The 24,704-nt window shown below is 38.9% G+C and overlaps 1 protein-coding gene across 5 annotated transcripts in view; it reads right to left on the bottom strand.

Moving 5' to 3' along the window:
* Positions 1 to 24,704, bottom strand: part of MAP7D2 (MAP7 domain containing 2) — an 82,725-nt gene that overhangs the window by 29,407 nt on the left and 28,614 nt on the right. For 4 of the 5 annotated variants that reach the window (XM_015640029.1, XM_019008052.1, XM_015640070.1 and 1 more), the window contains exons 1-3: positions 7,322 to 7,427; positions 7,056 to 7,133; positions 3,645 to 3,808 (exon numbers count right to left, since the gene is read on the bottom strand). In XM_015640029.1, the coding sequence (XP_015495515.1) occupies positions 3,645 to 3,808; positions 7,056 to 7,133; positions 7,322 to 7,412 (333 nt within the window). In that variant the 5' untranslated portion in view covers positions 7,413 to 7,427. Of the gene's footprint in view, positions 1 to 3,644; positions 3,809 to 7,055; positions 7,134 to 7,321; positions 7,428 to 24,704 lie in introns of those variants that run through there. The other variant, XM_015640061.3, reaches the window with a different exon arrangement.

The following is a 24,704-nucleotide window of genomic DNA, read 5'->3' as shown; positions in this document are numbered from 1 at the left end:
TTTTCACACAAAAAAACCTATAATGCACAAGCACTGCATGTAGGTTAAACTAAGAATGAACAAAATCATAGGAGAGAGCCATCTACTGCTAGCATCTAAAATATAAATTACTTTCCAAAATCCAGTTACTCATGCAAGCTTTCCTCAGCCTGAGCAATAGAATAAGCACTTGTACCATTTTTTGAATTAAAAACAAACAAAAACCTGTCCCTCAAAACTCAGTCAAATTACTTGTTTTCTCACAAGTAAGTTTTTCCCTTTTCTCTGTGTAAAATATAACATAGATGTGACAACACAGAAAAAATAATGTTTCAAGTATTATGACTTAAATAATCTGCGTAAATAATTCTAAACCAATGCCCTTATATATGTAAGACAAAGATCTGAAACAGCCCTAAGCCATCTCTTCCTCCTCACTTTATATATAGCACTGTATGTAATTAGCTCACTGTTTCCTGACATTATCAGTTGGCTTCATCTTTGGAGTGGAGTACAGTAAATAATTAAAGTTAGAACAACTTGAGAGCTTTTCACTCTCTTGTGTCTAAGCACATACTTTTTACAAATGTAACAAATACTGCACACACACCAAAACAATCTCTTCCCAATAACCTGTGCTCAGGTAGACATCTATTTACAAGGTATTTCCAACACACATGGAAGTTCAAGACAGGAAAAGGGGAAAAAGTTATTTTAACTGAAAAAGGACTAGCTTTACTTTTGTTCAATTCCCTATTAAAAGAAACTTCTAAATCACTTCTGTAGAACAACACATTGCTTTCCTCAAAGCTCAAGGACTGCTTTTACTAAAAGTACTGGGCAGCTTTAAAAGTAATACAAAATGAAGGGCAGTGGTACTCAAGACCTCTGCAGTTAAGAAAGATGCAGTCAATGTAGACTGTAATGTAATTTCTAAACGTTATTTATTCAGTTCCTTCTGAAGAATCTGACACTTCCACTGTACACTGCAACAAGCTCCAGCTACCCCAAAGAACTCTGACAGAATACCTCAATTCATACCAAGAGAGACTTTAAAACCACCATCTTTTATCTGGCATTGTAGAGGGGGGAAAACCAAGCAAAATAAATTGAATTTTAGCCACCTCTTTAAGAAGTCCTTGGCAAGCAAAACAGTCAAGCAGAGGATGCTGCAATATAGGAGCCAACAAGTCCCCACCAGTTTAAGATCTATTCCTCTCAGACTCTTCAGATGCAACAACAGTATTTTGTAGAGATTTATATAACCTATTCCTATCACAAATGTGCACAACTTTCTGCTCTGTTAATAAACAGGGAAAAATAACTGAGAAAATATAAAGGACAACCAGTAAGGCAGAGAGCAAGGAAGAAAATATCTACTTGTCATTTCAGACACCTGATGACCAAGTAAAATATGTACTCCAATCCCCAGCCAGTGTAAACTGGTGTTAAAAGGAGAAACACTGAGATGATGTTGCAGTACACACTGGCTCACTGGCCAGGGCACACAAACCCCCACACCCCAGGTGGGGGAAATACATGTTCAAAGCTCTTCCAGTAAAGATAGTCTTAAATGCACAAAATTACTCAGAAGCAGTGAGTAACTGGCAATACCCAGGGAGCTGCAAGTTCATCACCATGCTTAGTCAGACTTCCACTGTTATTATGCACACAGAGTTTGAGATTAAAAATCATCACAAGAGCAAGTGCTGGGGAAGGTGCGGCTAGACTGGCAGATCCTTTAGGAGAATTCAAACAGAATTTAAAAAATGAGGGACAATGAACTGTAAAGGGAAGCTAGAAGTCATCTCCTATTTCCACTTTCCCTCTTCTCTCACCCTCCCCTGTTCTATAGATTGTTCCCCTGTGCACCCTCTTCTTCAGAGGCTGCTGGACTTTTTCCTCCCACAGATTTAATTCATCCCCCAACAAGAAAGCATCCTCTCCTGTCCTGCAGCCCACATAGCCGTCTCTCAGGCTCCTCAGGCTGGGGGAGGAGAAGGGAGAAAAGAAAGGGAAAAAATCCAGACCCAGGCTTGCTTTAGCTTTCAAAAAAGGCTTTGGACACTTTAAGCATAAAAGACTAGCCTGGTGAGCAGAACTAGGAGTGGTACTCACATTATGGCCAAACACCTGGAATCAGCCTCTCCCTCACCATTACAGAAGTCTGCTTTCACATGTGCCGTGTCTTGGCGAGCTGGAACAGGCTTGCTGATGCTTGGGAAAAACATCCCAGTGTGCTCAGCCGCTTAGGCCCATCTCTGGGGAAGTGCAGGAGGCTGCTACAGGAGATGGGGTCAGCCCCCACTGAACAGATGCTTTGGGTCTGACCTGTCACAGCCTCTCACATCCAACAACTCTGCTCTCATTTTTTCAGCAAAAGCAAACCATGAATGCAGGGAAAGCTGGCAGACAGTCGCTCTTCCTACACCTCTCTGCCTTTCTGTCCTGCTCTGCTGAAAATTTTGAGGACAGGGTTTTGGACATTTTTGTACTTGTCTGCTCCCCTTACAAGCCTCACAAACAATCTATTTTGCTTAGCTGCAGAAGGTTATTACAGTAGGAAATTCTGGGGAAGGAGCACATGACTTCAACTCTATTACCACAAGAGAAAGACCTCCTACTCTTTTTTCCCTGCTTTTTCACATTTTTCTTAAAAGAATTTGAAACAAACCAACCACATGATGAAAGATTTTAAAATTCTCAGCCATTACATAGAAGCCACAATGAGTATGTTAAAGCTGAATGATGAATGACAGGATACAATCTTCTCTTCAAGTGAAATGGAAAATCAAAAAAAAATTCAGTGAACAGATACATGTTATTCTGAAATCATACAGAAGTGTTTCACCTGTTTTGCAAAGTTACTTTGATGAAAGGACAGGGAACAGACAAAAGAAGATTAAGAACTGTGGATTTCTAAAGCTTTTTTAATCTAGGAATTGGGGAAATTTTTTTTGCTTTTTTTTTTTTAAAAATTGCCTCCTTTTCCAGAAGTCATAAATTCTTTACCAGTTGCAGTTAGCAGTGTTAGTGTTCTCTACATAATGTCATGCAGAGATATACACACACACCCTGCATTCAGAGAGCTGTAGCAGAAATTGGACTCACTAGAGCAAAAAAGGAACCTTAAATGATCTCAGCAGGGAGCATAAAAGAGAGAAAGGGCATGAAGATGCTTAAAAATATGTGATTCTGTTTAATGTTAGAATTTGAAAACAGCCTAGATTCTTCACTGCTTTAAGTACAAATTTCTGAGTTTCTGTCACTGAGGAAAAATGGAAGAACACATTTTCACAAACATTATTTCTGTTTCATGGACAGTAAACAGAACAGTAAGAAAAATCTTTCCCCTTTTTGGAAACACTTACCTTTAAAGACTTCCTTTCAGAAAGGCGGTGTTTTATATTTGACAATCAGAGTCCCAGATATGTTAGCAATAGTAGATGACTATTCCAGGAGATCAGACAAAAAATTTTAAAAATTGTTTTGGAAAGTGGTTTTGATATATGTGGTAGCTATATCAAAATATAGCTTTGGATTGTGGTTTGCAGTTCCTGCAATAATTGTTCATGTCTCCAGTCCTGCCCCCACCCCCAACCACTTAATGCATGTCAATATTCAGCAATGTTTAATGCTGCCATACATCTCCCAGTAGACCTCACCTCCTCCTCTTTAAGCTTTTGTCTCCGCTTTTCTTCAACAGCTGCTCTCTTCTGTTCCTCTCTCTGCCTCTGTTCCTCCAGTCTTCTCCATCGCTCCTCTATTTGCTTTTCATACTGAAGTTTTGCTCTTCTTTCCTTCTCCAGAATCTGCTGCTCCCTAGCAGCTTGTGCAGAGAAAAAGGTGAATTACACTTCATGCAAATTTTCTTGTATTTTAAAATTATTTGGTAACATGAAACGGTAGTGTAAAACAACAAATACAAGTACACAGGGTTTTAGTCCACTAAGGTAAAAAATATAGTGCACAGAAGCGGTGAAATGATTAGTAAATTTAAGTGATTTTCTCAATAAATAAATAGGAAAGCCGTTGTTCATAAGGTACCAGTTTGTACTCCTTACTTATGTAAAAACAGTGTACAGAACAGTTTAGCGAATTTTTTTCTAATGTTTCAAGTCCCTCTGAAGCTTAAAGCCAAATTATTTTTTCAGACATACTGTTCCTAGTAAGTTTTGAAGGAAATCGGCTGTATACGTTGAAGCAAAAGCCCTTGGGACTTCTTCAAAACTATCCTTCTTGTTATAGAGCTGCCTTTAAAATACACACATGTAAAAAATATATGCTAAGTTTTCTATGAAGTTCTGAATATACATCTTTCAGCTCATTATTTGGTCCTACATCTTTACCCAACTTCTGCCTCTTTACATGGAAAAAAAATTGCTTCTGTTACTGAGGTTTTGCCCAGCTGTTTATTCCAACTGGAGCAATAATCTTCATGGGACATTACCCTGATGTTTCAGAAATTCAGACTACAACAATAGATACTGGACTGTTGCTTCAGGTGTATATAGAAGACGTAGCAGGAATTAATGTGGCAAATTGAGACAAAAAATCCATTTCCCATGCAAGTGTATTCCATAAAAGGGGAGGAAAGAGGAGCTCAGTAAGCATGCCTATATACACACAAGCCTGTAGTGTCACATACCAACACACATACAGCCAATATCAAAGAAGAAATATTGCCAGGCTAAGAATTTAAAAGTCAGGGAAAGCCAGAATTAACACTGTTTATACAAGAGCTAGTCTTTCTTCCTATTCATTTATTCAGACAATTCTTCAGATCCTGTTTCCTTGTGCAGCACATCATCACCCATCTAACTCTCTCATATTATCTTCCCATCATTTCTAGGCTCATGCCCAGTCATCCCATATGCCTCTTCTCAGATCAGACTTTTCCCCTCAGCCTCCAGGCTCTTTAACCACAGCTGTGACTTTCCTTCCCTCTTAGGCCCACTCCACCCTCATTCACCCGGGTGAAAGCCAGAGTCCTCCCAAAACCCAGATCCTTTTCCAACATTCCATTTATTTCCCTTGAATACAGAATCTTTCTACAGTACTTCTTCCTCAAATCCAGCCTGCTTTCCAGAACACCTCCTAGCTTATCCTTGCTAGAAATAGAGTTGATGTTGTCTTCCCCTTTTGTCTTATGAAAATCCACTCATCCTCCCCACTCAAGACAGGGCAGTATGAGGGGTGTGATGCAGCGAACTTGGATCAAATGCATGAAGTTCAGACTTGTCAACAGAAAAAGTTACCTCAGAGACAGTGGATAACAAGTGACCAGGCATTAATTATTCTAACTGCTAGCCACATCTGGTAGAGCAGGTGAAAAAAGCATGCTGGAATTTATAAAAACCAAAAATAATGTGAAGCGTCCAGAGATTGTGCTAAGATTACCTTCTGAGTAAGTAGGTGAAACCTGGGACTCATTCTGGACAGAGAAGTAAACAATTCTGTCATCATGGACACACATACAATTCTTATTGCTTAATTTAGGGATGCTAAATCACTGATTGTTTGAAGTTTTGGCTTGGGTGAAAAAGTAACTTCATATTGCTACATAGTACCTGCTGACTGCTTAAGGATCTGACATTTGGGGGAACACACTGCTTTTTTCTGAACTTCTAAAAGAAAATTCTCACAGTCAAACTGTGACCGAAATCCAAAGCTCCCCATTACAGAAATGGTCTTAACCATGAAGAAATATGTTTCCAGGAGGCATATTTGATGTCTGAGAGAAAACTGCAGACACCACCTTCCAAATCTCCCCTGGGCCAACCATTCCCAAAATCTCCAGGTTTCAGTTTCCTTCTCATCTCTTCTCCTCCAAGTTCTTTCCAATCTAATCACCTTATCACTTTCTTGAGAACCAGAAAAGGAAGGATAATCAGAAGAAACAAAGAGACAGCCCACACTGAGCATACCTGGAAGACAAGTAAGCCCCAGATAGACAGAAGCTCAGGCAAGTACTAAAGAGCAGCAGATTTTCACCGGAACTACCAAAAGGGATCATGCTGACCAAGCCCATGGTAATGAAAAATGTCAAGCCACTGGTCTCAAGTCCCAGATTTTGCAAAGAAATGGTCAACAGTTTGTTTATTTAATGCAAGAAAAGCAGTTTTCCTATAATTCTTTTGACAGATGCCCATACTTGTTTAGTTGACAAATTTATTTTCTCAAAATATATGCTTATCTTAAGTTTTACAAAAATCATAAAACACTGACAATTCCTTCTGCTAGGTATTCTCAGGTAATCTCTATGAGCAATGCTACTGACTTTTGTTATCATTACAATAAGGAAAAGTGAAGTTAACTCTTTTTTATATACAGAGAGAGATATAGGAAGTCCAAACCAATGTTGAACTGGTAATTTCATTTGTGTGTGCGGATATATATATACATGTATGTATGTATGAATGAATACACAGACACATACATATGCATATTTTAATTGTGTACACACTCATTCTCCTTAAATATAAATTTATACTTTTTACATATATAATTCTCTCAACATTTCCCTGTTCTTATTAATAGATTAAAAATAACTGATAGTTTTAAACAAAAGCTGAAATCATTGCTTATGTTATTCAGGAACTGAATAATGTTTTTTATCATCCTCCTGAAAGATTAACCATTTTACAACTTACAGAAAAGTACATACTTTAATGCTGTACTTAACAACTCTATTATGTATTTCAATATGGCTAAAACCAAACAGATTAAAATTGAGGCTGCTTTATCAAATCATCCTGTATATTATTCTGAGTACTATTCAAGGCTTGTTTGGTATTTTCACAAACCAGGATGATAACAGCAGTTTCTTGAACATAAACCTCTATTCAAAGCCTACAAATCAAAGAAGAAAGTCAACTTGCAAATATAAAATATTAAATATTTGACTGAAAATTCAGAAAGACGGATTATTTCTTATAATTTAAGTTTAAAAAAGTGATAAAGACTAGGAAGAGACTGAACAACAAGAGTAAAAATTCAGCACACAAAAAAGGCTATGTTAGTTAAGCCTATCAAAACATATATGTAAATAATACATACACCTCCTGCCAACTTACCAAGGTATTTCTCCCTTTCTTCTCTTCTTTCCTTTGCCAGTCTTTGTCTTTCATCAGTTTTTAGAAATCCATCAATAGCTGAAGGCAGAGGGAGGGAAAAAAAAAAAAAAAACCTTAAAAAGCTGTTAGCAAAACTAAAGAAGGATCCAAAAGAAATTAAAAGAATCCATCAAAAAGAAATCATAACTACTGCATTTAACAACCCAAATAACAAAACCAATTTTGCTCTTGCATGTGGGTGGGTTAACAAGCTGGGATTTGGGTACCTCTTGAGCACAGTCTCCCACCTACTGCAGAACTCCAAGCACGGTTCCTCAGTGTAAATGCCTGACTCCTCTTCTCAGAGCAAACAAGCATGCTGTTAGTGCTTGTTTCAAAACATGAAACTTCCTTGGGAAAAACCATAAGGATGCAATTAACATGCATTTATCTTTGTTAATAAGTTCATTTTAAATTTTTTGCCTAGAAAGGAAAAGGTAGCTCAGAAAAGCAGTAAGCAGCTATGTGGAGTTGCAGCCTTCATATTTATGGCTGACCACAGCCCCCCAGTTCCCTTGCTTGCTCAGCACCAGCTCATTTCCACAACCAGCAATTACTGCTGGATGAGACTACAGAAGCAGCAGCCCTCTTTACCAGGCAGGAAACACTTTGTTTCCTCCTGGAGTTGGTATCTAAAAGTAGGATAGTTATTTGGGAGGAGGCTGCCTAAGGATGTTTTGTACCCGGATCCAGACACCCCAGTACTTTGCACAGCATGAGCAGCTGGAAAAGCCCAATTTAAGGAGGCAGGAAGGCACAGAATGACACACCAGGTGCCTTGGGGTCACCTGCCTGCATGCCCTGGAACAAGCACCAAAGGGACCTAAGATGGACTTTCTGCAACAGCAGGAGTAAGGCCACCAACAAGTGTTTTGACAGACTCTAGGGGATGGTATCCCCTTAAAACAGCTGACAGGGCCTCCAGCACCCTCTCTTCCCAGGATCTCCTGAGGTCTGAGCAGTGCTGCAGTGCAAACAGGCATGGTGTCTCACAGTACAGTTTACATCATTTGCAATCATAATCTGGACTCCCTGCTGAGTTACTGAATTCTAATTAAGTCCCCCTTCCTTTTGCTCTAAGAACTGCACTTGTCAATTTTATCAGATAAATACAAATGGAAAATTATATCAACTGTAACCACAACTACCTTCCTGAAAAGTCTCACTTGCAGGTTCCTTTCCAAAGGCATCCTGTCTGTAGGAGCAAGGAGTTTGCATAGGAAGTACCTTTCTATAAAATGCACAGCTCTGTAGGAAGGCTGAGAGCCAGCCTCGGTGGCCCCTGGTGTCTGGTGACAAAGGTAGGGTCTCAGCTGTCCCTCATTACAATAACAGCTTGCTTCTTCCCCAAGCAGTACCTTCAAAGACCATCTCTAATCCTCCTCAGCACACACAGGCTGTGACTTCCTGAAGGCAGCCAGGCTCCTGGAAAAATGTGATTATAGCTCCCAGCTGGTTAATTACAACTAAATTTGTGGGTCAAATACATATTTATTTATTTATTACCAAAGACTCATCCTACTTCCATACTAGCCCACTTGTTTGCTCACTTGGCTGACATTTATTTTCAGATTTGACAAGAAAGAAGGAGACAAGAGGTGGCAGCTCAGTAAAGCAAAAATGGCAAAGGTTTGTAACTGCTTTGAAGGAACCTGCAACAAGTAGCCAAGAAGATGAATCAGCATAGGTATTTTACAGCTCCAATAGAAAAGTTTTTCAGTGGTCTTAAAGTCAAACAAACGTGAAGTCTACAACTCAGTCTAGAAGCAGCAGAGGGGTGTGAAATCCAGATGGATCGAGAGCCCGAAGATGGAAGACTGAGCTTAGGAACAAGGAGGCTGGAGAAAGGGAAAGAAACAAGCAGAGGCAGGAGTTAAGGTCTTCTGTGGCAAAGGATTTAACTCAAATGGAGAGGTGGAACCTCAAGTACAGAAACTAGAATGGGGATAAATGGAGGGATGGACAGGAACAGCAGGAGAGTTCATGTCCATGAACTATGTTCACAAAATCCTGCACTGATTTCCATCACTCTCCTGGCTTAGAGTAACCTACCAGCAAAAATACCTCCCATTATGCCTACCAATAAAATCACAGCTAACTCATCTCTACTTCGATTGCTTCACAAACACAACTGGTAGAAGTGGATCCAAAAGCCTTGCTCACAATCCCATTGCTCCAAAGCTGATGCACAATTTTTCAGATTGGTTTTCTCAAGCACTTGAATATCTCAACCCAATTCAGAAAATACTAAAAGATGATCAAGGCTGTAACATCACATATTTAAGAAACAAGAATGTATCCAAATTGAAACAACCTGTACCATCTTTATTTTGCCTGCTCTTACATATACATTACATTTTTTCCTTTTAGGTCCCTTTGCATATTAATTCAATGCATACGAGTTGAACCAAGTTCAAAGTTATTAGTGCTTCTTGCTTCATTTCTTTCTGAAACTGAAAAGTACACTGAGCTATACCTGAAGGTTTCTTTGGAGAACAGCACTCCACACTTGGCCACGTCACAAGTGAAACTACAAATACATGGAATTACTGTTCATTGCATATACAATACACCAACATGAAAACAAAAACAAATAAAAAAAAAAAAACAGTGGAGGAAAACTGCATTCTAACACATATAGGCATCAAACACAAGATGGCAAGAGTAGCATTAAAATAGCACAGGCATCCTCAATGTTGGAATTTAACTCAAGTACTTGACTTTGCAAATCAGCAGGCCTGCCAAAAATCAGAAACTTTCTTGCATTCAGAAAGTAAACACAGTTTTGAAGGACAGAATGACTATCCCTGGGTGATAGCCTGCACCTTGGGATTATTTTCAAAGGCCAAAACTACCATAATTTATGCACCTTCATATAACATTATACATGCAGTGGGCACAGAAGTTACCTGTGGCATTTCATTAATGACAGGAATTCAAATTCCGTTTGGCAGACTGCAAGCAGCAAGCTGGCACAGGTAACTATGCCGGGAATGGTGTAAGGGCTTCCTTGTCCCGCAACAGGGAATTGCCAGCAGAGGGCAGGAGAAGCTCTGAATGAACAACAAAACCCCGCGGTGAAATCGCTGTCACTGAGCCGTGACCTCGGGTTAAATCTGTATACGCAGCTTTATCCTGAGCCTTCCTCATATTTACAGCTAAGCCTCTGATCCCTCACTTAGAGAGGCACGGAACAGCTAACAACATGTTTAAGAGTCAAGACGTAAATGCAGGCTGGTTGTTCTGCTGCCAACCAGAGTAATGAATACAAGGGGATACTGGCAGAAAAGTCCCTAATAAACATTTATTCCCAGGCTTGCAGAGGAATAAGGAAACTTCTCAAATAATAACATCAAAGATTTTACTCTCAGGAAATGCACATATACAAATTGCTTCTACTTCTTAGTCTATCTCCCAACCCTCCCTGAAAGTCTCCTTTGCACAGTCCCCACTCTCAGGGGCATGCACTGGGCTAATTCCCTGAGATTGTGCCTCATTTTTTTGATTGAGGAAGGCCAGCTGTTCATCTGGGACTTTGTTACAATGAGCATTTCTAAAGAAAAAGACCATAACGTAAAACGTCTGAATGTCAGCAGCAGACCTGCAGCAACATGTAACAGCTAATGTTGCAGGATTCCTTCAATACTTCCATATTACTGGAAAATAAATATTCACAGAAGTAAACCCCAACACATTAATCACCGCTTCAACCCTTTTTTATGGGCAAGGCAAACCTATTCAGATTGATGAAACAACACCAGAACATGTCCACACACACTGCTACGTTTCACTCTTCCACTTCTCTGTTGTGCGCTTGTGAAAGCCTCTTGGTGCTTCCTCGAGACACAGGAAGGCTGTCCTCTCCTGATGAGACACAAGCCAAGCTCTGTCTTCTGAAGTCTGTATCCTGTTTTGGTGAGAAAACCGGTATTCAAGCAGGGCAGGTTATTGGAAGCTGAGACTACATTTCAAAAGGACCAACAGGCTTCTTGAGCATCTCCTCTCCTGAAGTTCACACCTGAGTAATTGTCAGCAAGTAAGGTCTCTATTAATTTTTATTTTTTTCCACTTTGCTATTGAAACCACATCCCCATCTGTCCTCTTTAATACCCCATGGTATTTGGTTTCACAATGTATTTATACATAGCAGATATTGAAGCCCTTGCTGGGAAGAAAAGTCATCTTGGCATCTGACACCAGCTCTACGTACAGTGCTCCACACACCAAGACCTTTGGCCATCTTGCATGACCACACTCAACACATTTAGACCTTTGTCCATTCTATCTCACATAGTCCAACACTTTTAGACCTTTGCCACAGTATGTGTCATCTACACTAATGCTGCTGAATCAGTGACATTCCCAGTTTGGATGCAGTTCTGCCAATGCGTGGCCTTGCCTGGAGCCAGACGAGCCCGAGACATCACTGCACTTACACGCACTGTTCTGCTGGCAAAGTCTGTTGTTTTAAATAACAATCTTCATCTATAAAATTGATGTTTTGCTCCCTAAAACCTGCTTTGTCTCCCTTGGGACTGCTCTTTGAGACAATAATGAACAGACGTTTTCCACCCATCACCGTTTCCCTCTCGGTATTTCTGAATAAAGAAATGTTCAAGTTTTCAGCTCTTAATTATACTTCCAGGGAGAAAATAGTTACAAAGCTGCATTTGACTGTACCTGGATGGCACTTTCTATTGATAAAAGGCACTTTCTTTAAATTCTAATTATTATATAGATGAGAGGCTTTCAGGTAGAGGCAACATGCATGAACCACAAGAGCTTTGCAGGTAGGTTCAGTAAAATTTACTGGATTGTTGTCCTTTTTGATAATTACCTTTTTCTACATTTTCTTTAATTAAAAAAGCTCTCTATTCTATTGCATTCAAAAATCTTAATACAAAGAATCAGAATTTCTGCAGTTTCAGATATCTAACTTTCTATTTGCCAGGCTGGCTTTCAAATATAACCAGAAAAGAAAAAGGAGCATTTTCCATTTTGTCTAATTAAAATACCAGGATGGCTATTTGTTGTTATAAAGATGTTAAGTGGATGAAGTCATTAAAAGCAAACAGTTGCCAAACACGGTGACATTTCAGAACCCCAGGCTAATTGCCTGAGAGGTGGCCTGGCAGATAGAACAGAGAAGCTGTCAGGGACTGCATGCCCTGATTAAACAACTAGGACACCTGCCTTATACTGCTGCTCCCCACCCTGAATTTTCAAGTTATCCATTTTAATGAAGAACTTCAACTGTAAAACATACTTACACTAAGACTGCAGTAGCAAAATATATCCTACTGGTATGCTTATTTAAGTTTATGGTGAAATTGCTCCAAAATACTGGCCAAATAACCTTGAAATGATACATGGGGTCCATATAGGTAATTTTGTGATCATGTATATGAGCAGAAATAGCTTAATTACTGCACGGGGAGGAAAAAATTGCTAAAATATAAATGGCAGATATCAGTTTTCCATAAGCCCACAGACACCTAATCAGCTCCATGGGACTGTGTACAAATGTGTGTGCAGCCCTAACAGTGCCCCAAGGAGATTCCAGTATCAGGCAGACACAGCAGATGCACCTCAAGAGCACCCAGAGAATGGTAAGATACATTAGCAGAATGTTTTTACTTATGCAAACACTAGATAATTAATCTAGTGTTATTATTTATTTGGTTTACTGAACAGGTCCCAGCTACACAGCCCCCCACATAACCCGCACCAAGCAGTAGCACTGTGTCCACATTTTCTACACTGATGTTTTATTCATGTGCTTCCATAACCTCTCAGGCAGAAAGGAGTCCAGAGGCTTAACCAGTGCTTGGCAATGTCTTTCTCACGTATTTAACACACATGAACATTTACATCTGTATTTTTCAGACACCACTAGACCCCAGACCCATTTGCCATCTGTAAGTAGGATATTCCCTTCTATAGCCTATCCAGCAACTTTCTAGAAGGAAACATAGTGCATTCTGGAAAGGATAAAAAAATACATATATACAAAAATACTCTAATTCGCAACTAACATTTTGAAGCTTCTCGGGTTTGTCAAGGTGGCACTAGCTGGAAATTTTATACTAAAAAAAAACCCCAAGCCCTAAAGTTTAAAGAACACTATAAATTAAACAATTGTTTTCCATGACTGAAATACTTTTCTTCTCTCATTCACTTACTGCCTATCTCCTGAATCAGCAATAGTCCCAACTTGTATTTACAATTTATGCATTGATAAACTTGCACAGAAACACTAGTTTCACTGACTTCAGCAGAATGACTGTGTTAAAACAGAAAATATGGAAATACCTTGTTAGGATCAGTAAGCCCATGCTTACCCCACCCAAGTCTGAAAAAAAGGTCGTATCACTCATATACTATCATATTGAATAGAAAATTCATTTTTTGGAATGAGAGTAGCTATAAATACTGTAGGCACTGCTTGTCTGGTTCACTTCACTTTGACTTCTGCAAGTAAAAGCCTCACTGTACGACAATAACCTCCAAGTCACAGTTATTTTGCCCAAATTATCTAAGGGAAACTTTTTAGTATCAGATAAATTTGTTTCTCCATCACAGTAAACTCAACCCAAACAGCCTCATTTTAGGAACATATACATCAAAATGAAAGAAATTCCATTTATTGTTAACAATTTTTGTAACCAAAACAAACAAGAAAAAAGTTTTTTCATCTATCGTGCATAGATGTAGTCAGCAACACTGTGTCCAATGTGTGCTCTACACTGATTTTTTATTTATGTGCTTCTGTAATCCCTCAGGCAGAAAGAAGTCTGGAGGCTTAACCAGTGCTTGACGGTGTCTTTCTCCCAGATTTAACACACATAAGCATTTATAGCTGTATTTATGTGTATAGTCTACTGTAGCACAATTCAATTTCTAATTAAAAGTGTTTCTGGACTGACAATACACATCTATGTATCAACATCTGCTGATGTTATATATTGATTATTGGGTATTATATAACCAGAGTTTAGCAAAACACTAGCATTTTACTGAGAAATTAAGGTGTTTTTAGCATGAGCAGACCTGAAAGCACCCACTTCTTCCACCTCCAGCTAGCTTGTGCACTAAATGCACATTAAACCCCACTTCCCATTCAACTTAATTGGCTTTGTAGTGTGTGGCACTGAATAGTGATCTTATGCTTTGGTAATTTTTTCAAATGTCACTGCTGTGTTGCACTCTGCAGTGATTGCTGAAGTGCACAAAGACACCAAAAGTGAAGGGAGCACTGAGTTGCTTTCCTGTGTCCAGGTAGAAAGAGCTTTGGCCAAAGCCTTGCGCAGCCCCAGGCGGGCGAGGAGCTGACCTGCAGCTGAGGTGCTGCACTGTTCATTTTCCTGCTGAACACTTGATCAAACCTTCACAGCAGCACTCCACGATGCACATTTAAAACCGAGGGGTGCGGGAGTCAGTACTTGCAAATATAACCTGTAGGAAACAGAGAGCTTCCCAGAGGTGAGCACCCGGTAACTTGGAGTGCACTGGGCTGAGTTCCTGTCTTCATGCTCAGGCTCTTGGGCCACGTAAACTCAGTCACCTTCCCCTCTGCATTGCGTGGCTGTCCTGCCTCCAGACAGGCCAGACAACCCCACAAGCCCCCACCTCAGCATCCAGCATTAAAATTTTGCTTCACAGAGAAGAGGGAAGTTGGAATGATTTTTCCACCATGGTAGTTACCTGGAACGTGTCAAGCTGCCCACTAAAGTGCACTGCTGAGGGCCATTATTGTGCTGCCAGAGCTCCTTCTCACAGCACCAGCTCATAGCAGCTGCAAATCTCTCATTTCAGCTGACTCAAGGGTCACAGGACAGCATTTTGGAGGAAGCCCCAGCAGTCTCTGTACATCCTGCCTTCCACTGTGGCCTTTTTGCAGGCCATGGATCTCTGCAGCCAAGTGACTGCCTGCATATGGGGCAGCCAATAAACATTTTTTTAAAATCCTATAATCAAACTGTTAATTAACCTCTATGTCTAGGCACCCAAACAAAAGCATGCCAAAAGATTACAGCTCGCTTCTAAACCAACTGCAGACAGAGTTTTCTTTTGGAGCCTGAAGTGAAAATGACAAGGATTTGTCACTATGCTCCCGCAAACTGTCCTTAAAAAAAATCAAGACTAATCACAGAAGAAATTATTAAACAAAACAAGCTACAAATAAAAAGCTCACACTTGGCAACAGAGGCATGGTGGATGACTATTTCAGAGGTAGCAATTTGTACAGTGCAACATAGACCATAAACTTTCCACTGCACATGTATGTACAGAGATAGTTCTGCAGATTCCTTTTACTAGCTTTGTTTTCATTAAAAGTCTAATTTAATAAAACCTGCAAAAGAGTTTCTTTTCACCAGTACTTTGGAATTTGCTCTGAGTTGCAGCAAAGATACAGATAGAGAACCAAGAAAACACACTTGGCTCCTAACAATGTTTACAGAGGTGTAAGGCGTTGCCAAGTGTGTCCTTTACGACCACAGCAGGTATAAATATTCTTCCCTAGACGGTAAAATTAAATTTTTAATATTATCTTCACCTACCACTATGCTTTATCCTCCATGAGTGAAGATTTGGAGAAAGTTTCAGGATGTTTCTGTTCTGTTCTTTGTGGTGAGCAAAGTGAATATAAAGCATTTAATGAAAGAAGAATACATTTTCAATTTTCCATTTATATATTTCTCTATAAAAAAGCAGTGTTGATGACTTACTAACATGACATGCAGCTATCAAGAACTAACCTAAATAACCTCCACTTTGCTCTACACCTTGTGCATTGCTGAAACAGTGTATTATACCAGCATCAGATGTAGAAAGCACATTTTCCCTGTGATTTGGCAAAAGCTTCCAAAATAAAAAGAAGCAAAGCTGATTAATCCACAGCACACATGATCAAGTGAACTTCATCTTCTGTGGACTTGGCTATGTTTATGAGCAACAGTTAAATGCTGCTTTTGCTGTGTTTCACACTAATTATATTTCCCAGTTATTTATTTCAGGGAAAACACCCATTGACTATCAAAATCAAAATAATTTATTCTAGGATAGTGCACAGTAAATCCTCCTAGAGAAGAAAAGCTTTAACAATTAAATGTTTGCTTTGAAGTTTTTTCTTCCATTTTAGTAGATGAACTACACCAACACAGTTCATATTTACAATGTTATGTATGGACATACAGTTTTAACTACGTTTACAGTCAATTCATCAAAGTGCATTCCACAAGGCTCCTGATTTTGCATCCTTCAGTCTTGGCCTCTACACATAATTCTTAATAAAGCATATGATTCAGCAGTGTGATCCAAATACCCTTTTCAATTCACAACATTAACTTTTCCCTCTGGCATTTATCTCATCTCATCTGGGAATCATTGTAGGTCTTCCATCAAGAGCCTAACTAACATGTCCTTGTTGAGACCTCTGCTTACTTTTCTACCTGTCCTTTAGCTGTGAGCTTCTGACACTCAAGAAATTCCAAGCCCAAAGCTTTCAGTGCATGCAAGTCCACCTACGAGACACTGCTGAGACCTGACCACATGCTGGCAACCTTCCTGCCCCAGAAAACAAAAATATATTTACATGCATCCTTTTGTATGTAACGTATGCATCTCTGTACGATCATTTATTATGACTGCTCTTGGTCCAAGTACTTAATATTAGCCATTGTGGACAGAAAGTCTTAACTATCTCTGTTAGAAACCAATGAAGCCCCCTGAAGGGCAAGGCTCCAAAAGCAAGAGCCTCATGCAACGCTTATCCTTGAACTGTATTAAAGGGTCTGAATTACTTGGAGCTTCTAGGAGTCTAGGAAATATCCCAAAGTGGGGACTGCCTTAACACTGATCCAGGCAACCTCATTTATGCATGGGGCTGGTGCAGCCTGTTGAAGGAGTCCAGGTCAGTGAGGGAACAGTGAGAACTGAGACATGTTGGTCCCACGCCTTGCATAAATCCTGCTCCATTCTGACAGAGACAATGTTTGCATTTTACAGAAACAGAAGACCTTGGATCTATTAGGTTAGTACTTGGAAGGTTATTTTTCAAGGGCAAGAGACAACATGGAGATGGACAGATACACAAATAAGGCTGAACATTTCTGAATAATTTGAAAGAGTTATGTGAACTGAGATTCTTAAGTGGAATTTATTTGGAGATCCAATACCTTAACAAATGTGAAAAAGATTGTCTGACTTTTTACCACCACAAAGATAAAGCTTTGTTTAATCTGCAACTTCTCAGAAGATTATTCGCTGAGTTCCAGCTATAAATTTTATTAGTTGTTTATGCAAACTCAGAACACAAATCATATTATTCATGGAGCTTTTAACCTACAGAATAATAAAGATAATTTACCAAACTCAAAATTTACACACAAGAGAGGTGAGTGGATTATGCATCCACTGATTTTCAAGTCTGAAAAAGAAGAAGGTTGAGGTTTTTTGCAGGTAAGAATTTGGAGTATTTACAAAGATTTACAAAAATTTATAAAATTAAAAGATAAATCAGAATATAAAGTGACTAAACTGTATGCAAAGTGCTTAAATGATATGCTAAGATGAAAACATACATCAAGTCCAGGACTGACAGCACACTTAGCCAACACAAAGAGGCCAATTAAAACATAGTGGGTCACTAAGCTTTGCAGTAAGGAGTGCTTAGCACAGAGATCTGATCCTGTATTCAGTATTTTCTGTCAAAATTCACCTAAACTTTTGTAGTGATGTGTGGCAACACTACACAGGTTGGAGGGAAATTCCAGTTTGCACCGGTGTCTCCTACCTTTTGTGACCTTCATGGCCCACAGAGGAACAAGTCAAGAGACACAGTTAATAATCCAGTCAACAACAGCTTTCACTGCTGTGACAAGTCTGCCCCTGCCCTCACCCAGATGAAGTCCTGTGCAGAAGCAGGACTGCAAGGAAGAACCATGGAGACTCAGCTGGTGCTCTGTTGGAGTCTGAGATACAGTGTGTATGCCCTTGTTTTTAATACTTAGTTTTAGAATTCAAAGAAACACTGAATTTCATATAATATGAAATTCATGGGCATGTTTTTATGGCGATACATGAGAACAAATGCTAAAGTTAAATAAGAAAAGTGTAAATGTGTAGATTAGAAAGTTTCTTGAATCACTGGGTGAATGGGTTGAGGTTTAGAGTTTAAGGTAGTTTAGAGAGCAGGGGACAAGATGGAGGATTTAGGGTGTTGTCTCTTGTCCTTCTTCTTTCTTCTTCATGTTCTTTCCTAGGGGTTTTTGGGTAGTAGTAGGTGATTGGGTAGAAAATGCCGTAGTGCAGCACAAAGGTGTTGGGTCATTGGGTCACTAATAAAAATAACTTAGTTGGCACCTGTTAATTGGGTAAATGGACATATAAAAGACCTTGAAGAAGATCTTTGTTAGCCATTTTACCCCTTTACTATCATAGTGCACATAGCTCCTTGTACCTTGTAATGCTGATAAGAAAAAATAAACAACTGAGAACGAACGAGAGAAAATACTCGCCTCCCATCTCATCAATCTTCAGTTCAAAGGAAAAAGAACCCAAATTAAAAAGTCCATAAAGAGACAGTGCTCCCCTGGCACGAGGATTTTAGAGCCTTTAGACACTAACAGGCCCTTGCACATACACATACCCTCTATACACAGTGTTTTTACTGTTACCAGAAGGCATTTCAAAGACCAGACACACTGGCCCAGCACAGAACTTTTTAAGAAAATACAGGTACTTATCAAATGACATTTCTTGGTGTATTTCTGTGGATCCTTCAGCCATCTGGAGAAGACTGACTTGATTCAGGATAAAGTCCAAAGCTGGCCTGTAAGTGCTAGTCAGTAATTCAACATCAGTGTCCAGATGCTTTCTGAGCACAAAACAAGCAGAACATGATTTTAAATGTTTTAAGAAAGAAAGTGTTGCTTATATTTGTCCAAAATGACAGACATCTGTTAAGAGGCTCATATGGGTCTTCCACCACAGTGTAAGAAAAACTATTTGGTTCAAAGGCAAAATTTTTTTATTACTTTATTCCTTCTGCCTCTGTATACTCTGACAAATGATTTTGTAGCACTTTGCAAAGCAAATTTCTCATTTATAAATAAGTACAGAGCTTGAAATCTGGCCTACAGATCTTTATTTTTCTGGTAATTTAAAATCTTCAAACAAGTGACTTAAAAAAACCAAAAACCCTCTACAGGGCACTGAAAACCTCATTTCTTACACATGGCTTTGCCTTGACATCAGATTCTCTGCTGAAGTGCTCTCAGAGGTCAGTCATTCATAAACAATTCCCTCCTGAAAGTGATGAATTTTAGGCCATGTAACATAGAGGTGAGCTATTACTGTGTTCTGTGGCATCACCTGGTTTTATTATCTCTGCATGAACACAGCACCCTTTAGATTGTCATTTAGGATAAATTTGGTTGACGTTGACTGATGGCTTCAACAGCTAATTATTGGTGAGAAGAAAGGATAGACAAATAGGTGTGAACCTCTACATTTCATTTCTTTTTGAAGAAATACAGACAATTGAGCTCTTGAAATTGTAGGAAGACACTTAAAACCTGCATCCAAACCCTTATTCATTTGCATACCTCAAGAAATACAGCATATTCAATACACAATGCCCTACATCAATAAAGGTTTTCTATCTTCAAGGTCCCAGCTACTCAAATATGATGGCCTTGGGTAAAAAGAAAACACACAAGAACTCAAAAAAATAAATTAAAACCCATGTAAGTTTCTAAAAAGAAGTACAGAATACAAATGTACAAATACAGAAATCTGCATATTATGTTTTTTGATAACCTAATAGTTCAGAGAAATAGCTCTAGCTTCCTCTGCATGTTTTCTTAATAACTCACCTAGAACAAAGTAACAATAAAAATGAGAGGACATAGATTATCCAAAAAACAAACTTAAATTCACAGTTTAAATATTTCAGGAAAAAGACACGGGATATCTTTTGTCTTGGGTTGCAATGCAAGATGTAACCAAAAGTATGTATTATATTACCATCTGCTAAAACCAGGTGTGGCAGTTCTTTATCTCTTCCATGACCCATCTTCCTTCCAGGGGGATATTTTCTGTTAATGGGCCACTGAGTCTCCCTGCATGGATGAAATTACATCATCCCAGTGTGAGATGCTCCACCCAGGGGGAGGAGCCAAGGATTCCTACCTGGGTATAATCTGAGCCTCAGAACACCACCAGTAGTCTTTTTTGGATGGAATCCCAGAAGAAAACAGAACCCATCTGCACCACTACTGCACCTCCAGAGGAAAACTACACCCTTCTACATGATCACTCCTTCAACAGAACCACATTGGTCACTCCAGGAGGACTGCAGCCACTATTTAATCAGACTGCTATCAACACCCTGACCAGCAGGATGTCATGTTGTATTTTGACTGTCAGTGGGGTTTTTTGTTTTGTTTTTATACTACTGCATTTTTATTTTAATTTTCCTAGCAAGGAGCTGTTATTCCCATATCTTTGCCTGAAAGCCCCTTGATTTCAGGATTATAGTAATTAAGAACAGGGTGGGGGCAGTTTACATTTTTCCTTTTCTAGAGAGGTTTCTGCCTTCCTCAGCAGACACTTGTCTTTTCAAACCAAGACATATACTGATATTCATCTAATTAACTGTCTGACATTTAAACTGACAGGCTTAAAGAAAGGCAGAGACAACATATAAGATGGGAACTGTAAAAGAAGCTTAATCCAGTGTCACAATATTAAACTGCCAAGATAAACTGACCAACAATAATGGCAGAATAATTTTCAGTGGTAATGTCTTTTGGGTCATTAATAAAAAGCAGAATGAGAAACAGAATGCTTGTAGTTTATTAAATATCACTGTTCAGCTAGAGAAGTGGAGACAGATAAGTTTGAAAAAAATACTTGCAGGAAACATACAGAGCTCTAAAAGGAAACAAAGAGTATTGTTTGCACAAATGAATAGTAGCATAAATGTTTAAGATTGATAATGACTGAACTTCCACTCAGCCTTCTATGTGAGATGCCACTGAATCCACCAAATCTAATCACGCAGCCTGACTTTTTTGGCACACAGATTTATTTAATGCTATGACATAATCTAGTAACACGTGGTGTGGATGAGTTTGTGGGGATAAAAAGAAAGCTTTTCAATAGAGATAAATGCGTGATGAATGTGAGGAATTGAAGGTCGCATACACTTGGCAGGCAATACTTTGTTCTAATTAATTTTGAAAACACTTGAATGATGATTAAGCAATTAAATTATCTACTTGTAATACAACGTAATTATACATTTTAGAAGATAGAGGCTAGTTGGCTCTAATGTGCGTTTAGACTTTGTAACTCTACAATTAGTCTGTATATTGGTTAGCTGGTATTTTTTATTTAAAATTTATTTTTACATTTTCTTGTAGCCTTTGTTCCTCCCACTCACCCTTTTCTGATGCGTTGCAGTTGTGGTTTTAATAAAACAATTACTGGCTGAAAATTCAACCTGACTGATCCCATGAAAAAAATAAAGTAGCTTTATTTGGCACCAAAATGTAGGAATTTACAGTCAAAAGCTTAAAACTTTGCACGAAAAAGTCATAAAATAAGCCTGGTTTAGTTCTTGTAATGACCTCTCTTACCACCTTTCCCTGCCCCAATATCAGCACTAAATGCCTAACTAAACTATGTTCTTTCCTATCTGATTATTTTTCTTTTCATATCACAAAACCAGTAAGAAAATTCTAGCTTCATGTGGTACTTCAGTTCTTGACATTTGCACCATTAAATCTTGCAAGTTCAGTAACTCATTGTCTGAGTATCTATTTTTAATTTATTCCTTTTATTTGCTCTTAACATCTCACTCTGGTTTCCAGTGAGACTGTTCATGTCTCAGGCTGCCAGAGCTGACATTACAGCTACAGAGTAGAAACACATACAAAACTTTCCTCACATCAAGAACATCACCAATTATTAAAACAATTCCTATTCTGGATCCCATAAAACTAAAGAAGTTTTTATTTAAAAAATATCTTCTCAGCTATACCTCAGGGATAAACCAGTACAAGCGTGCAACACAGTTATGGCAATACCATACAATTATCAGTGGACTTTTTTATCTTCCAGCAATCTACCAAGTTTATTCAAGTTAAGACTGTCTTTTCATCACTTTTTTTGCTGTTTGCAATATAGTTTATTTAGGATTTACCACATATAAACATGTCCTATTGCTATGTTCTATCTCAAAAATAAATGGGCTGCAGCAGGTAAGTTTCATATGATTGACTGAAAATATCCCATGAATTATGCAATCTAAACTAAATTACAAGTGATAAATAGGTGCTGAAGGTATTAAAAATTACTTGGAAACCCCTTACTTACAAATTTACTGTTTACAAAGTGCACAGATACTGGACAACAGAAGGGGTTAGTAGTCCAAAGGAATTTGCAAGCAAAGCAAAAACCAAAACACACCAAGATCTCAAGAGTCCCTACAAAAGCCGAGGTCCAAGCACCCTGACCAGTCACACAGTTTAAGATCTACTGGACTGCACAAGAGTTTTGGGTAGACTGAAATTACCTTGTACTCCTCTGCCCTCCACATTAACTCTTTTATTGCGAGAGTTTTTACAGAGGACACCACTCCCTTGAAGACACCTGTGGCACGAAGAAGGGGCCAATACCACATGGACAGATCCAAACCGAGGTTGCAGACTGGTTTAGACTCTGGGCTGAGTTGCTGGCAGCCCCATCTCCAGCCCATCCCAGCAGGGTCCCTGGATTCAGCTCACCACCCTACTGGCATGGCACTGCTTTACCCACTCTGCAGTGCTGAGGGAGAGAGCACAGAAACCGCTGCATTATTGCCAAAGCTCTGAATTACTTCTTTGTTCCACATGAGAGAACCGACCAAGTGCTCAACTCCACATCTCTGCAACTCACATCCCAGGACCTCCTTCATCGTACATGGAGAGCACAGCTGCACATCATCACTGAACAGCCCTGTAAAACCACAGGACTTTCTCCCAGGCTCCTTTCTATTTCTCATCCCTTTTACTGCAACAGAAACCTGCATGCTCTTTACCACTTCTGACTTCCAAGAATCACTAACTGACATAAAATAGGATGATTTTTCACCACATGAAACAACAACAATTAAACAACAACAACTAAAAAAAGGTAATGGGGTGATAACTAGTCTGCCCACTAGATAACAACTGGGTAAAACAATAGCTATGTCAACAGCAAGTAGTGTACCAGGTGTCAGGTATTTTTAAACACAAATGTCTCATCAAGTCCAACTGTTATGAGAATTGGTTTAAAACAAAACAAGCTTTGTATAGTGATATTTACTTCTCTCTCTTGTTTTTTTAACAAGAAATAGTGAAGTACTTTTGACAGAAAATTAAACTGTTGAAAAATGGTAATAGTACATTCTTCTTTTTCTATCTTACTAAGTAACACATGCCCACTACCCTTGCCTATAATCATGCTGGGTCAAACACTTTATACATAAAAGAGGTGCATAAATAAACAATTTTAACACACAGAAATGGCTGCTGGTGCACAAGTAACCAGAAGCCAAGAAACCATCATTTGCGCACTGCACAGAGGCATCAGCTGCTAACAGATGGTTAGAAAAAGTTATTCAGCTCCATAGTGCACATCCCAAGAAACCAGCAGCCGTTCCTGCTTAATAAGTGAGAATTGATCAGATAAAAACAACTTCAGGGGAAAGAAAATGTTAAACCTATACAGCTATGTTTTGGGTCCCTCACCTTGCTTTATATTAACCTCTCACCTTCTTCCTAAGTTTTTGGACATACTGCTCATCAACATTTTCCCAAAATAAAGGCTGGAATGTCAATGAGAATCATCAGGTTTTGAGAGATTAAATGAAGTATTTTTATTTTGCCACCTTAAAAAGCAAGAGTTAGGATGAAGGGTGTTTTGAACACACATCTGCTGAAGGGCAGATTCCTACCCTATGTAATCCATCATGCCAGTTCACCTAAAAGATCAGGGCTACTTGTCTAATAAAATCTGCAGCTCTAAAAGTCCAAGGTGATAGATAGTTAAAGATCCACATATTAATGAAAACAAAACAAAGCAGGACAACCTCATACAAACACAGCAAGTTCTGAAATTGATAAAGGTAGAGCCAGGAGGAAACATGAAAAGTTTCAGTTTGAAAATAGAAAGCATTCAAGGTGAAAATGAAATCAGCCTGCTTTACAAACTCTCATTACTAATACCATAAAGATCTAACCAGATGGGACACAATATCCTGCACAGTGCAGCTGAGAAAAACAATAGCAGGGAAACAAAATCATTCTTCTTTTCCACTGTAATACCACAGCCAGCATTAAGAATTGTTTTCAGAAAACACTCTGCAGGGTTCATTTTGAATAAAAAGTAAAGTATAGCCTCTCCTGAGTCTTGTCTATAACTGCCACACCACAATTATTTCCTTCTCTCTGTTGAAGAGGAGCTCTTAAGGATGTTTCTGACAACCACTTAAGCAAAGAGCATGATAATCTCAAAGACAATGTTCCTAAACACTATTTGAAGAGATCATGTATGTTTCGCTCATCTCATGAAGTTAAA

This window comes from Parus major, chromosome 1, assembly GCF_001522545.3.
Source record: "Parus major isolate Abel chromosome 1, Parus_major1.1, whole genome shotgun sequence".
NCBI lineage: Eukaryota > Metazoa > Chordata > Aves > Passeriformes > Paridae > Parus > Parus major.
This window is presented reverse-complemented; position numbering and strand designations above follow the sequence as displayed.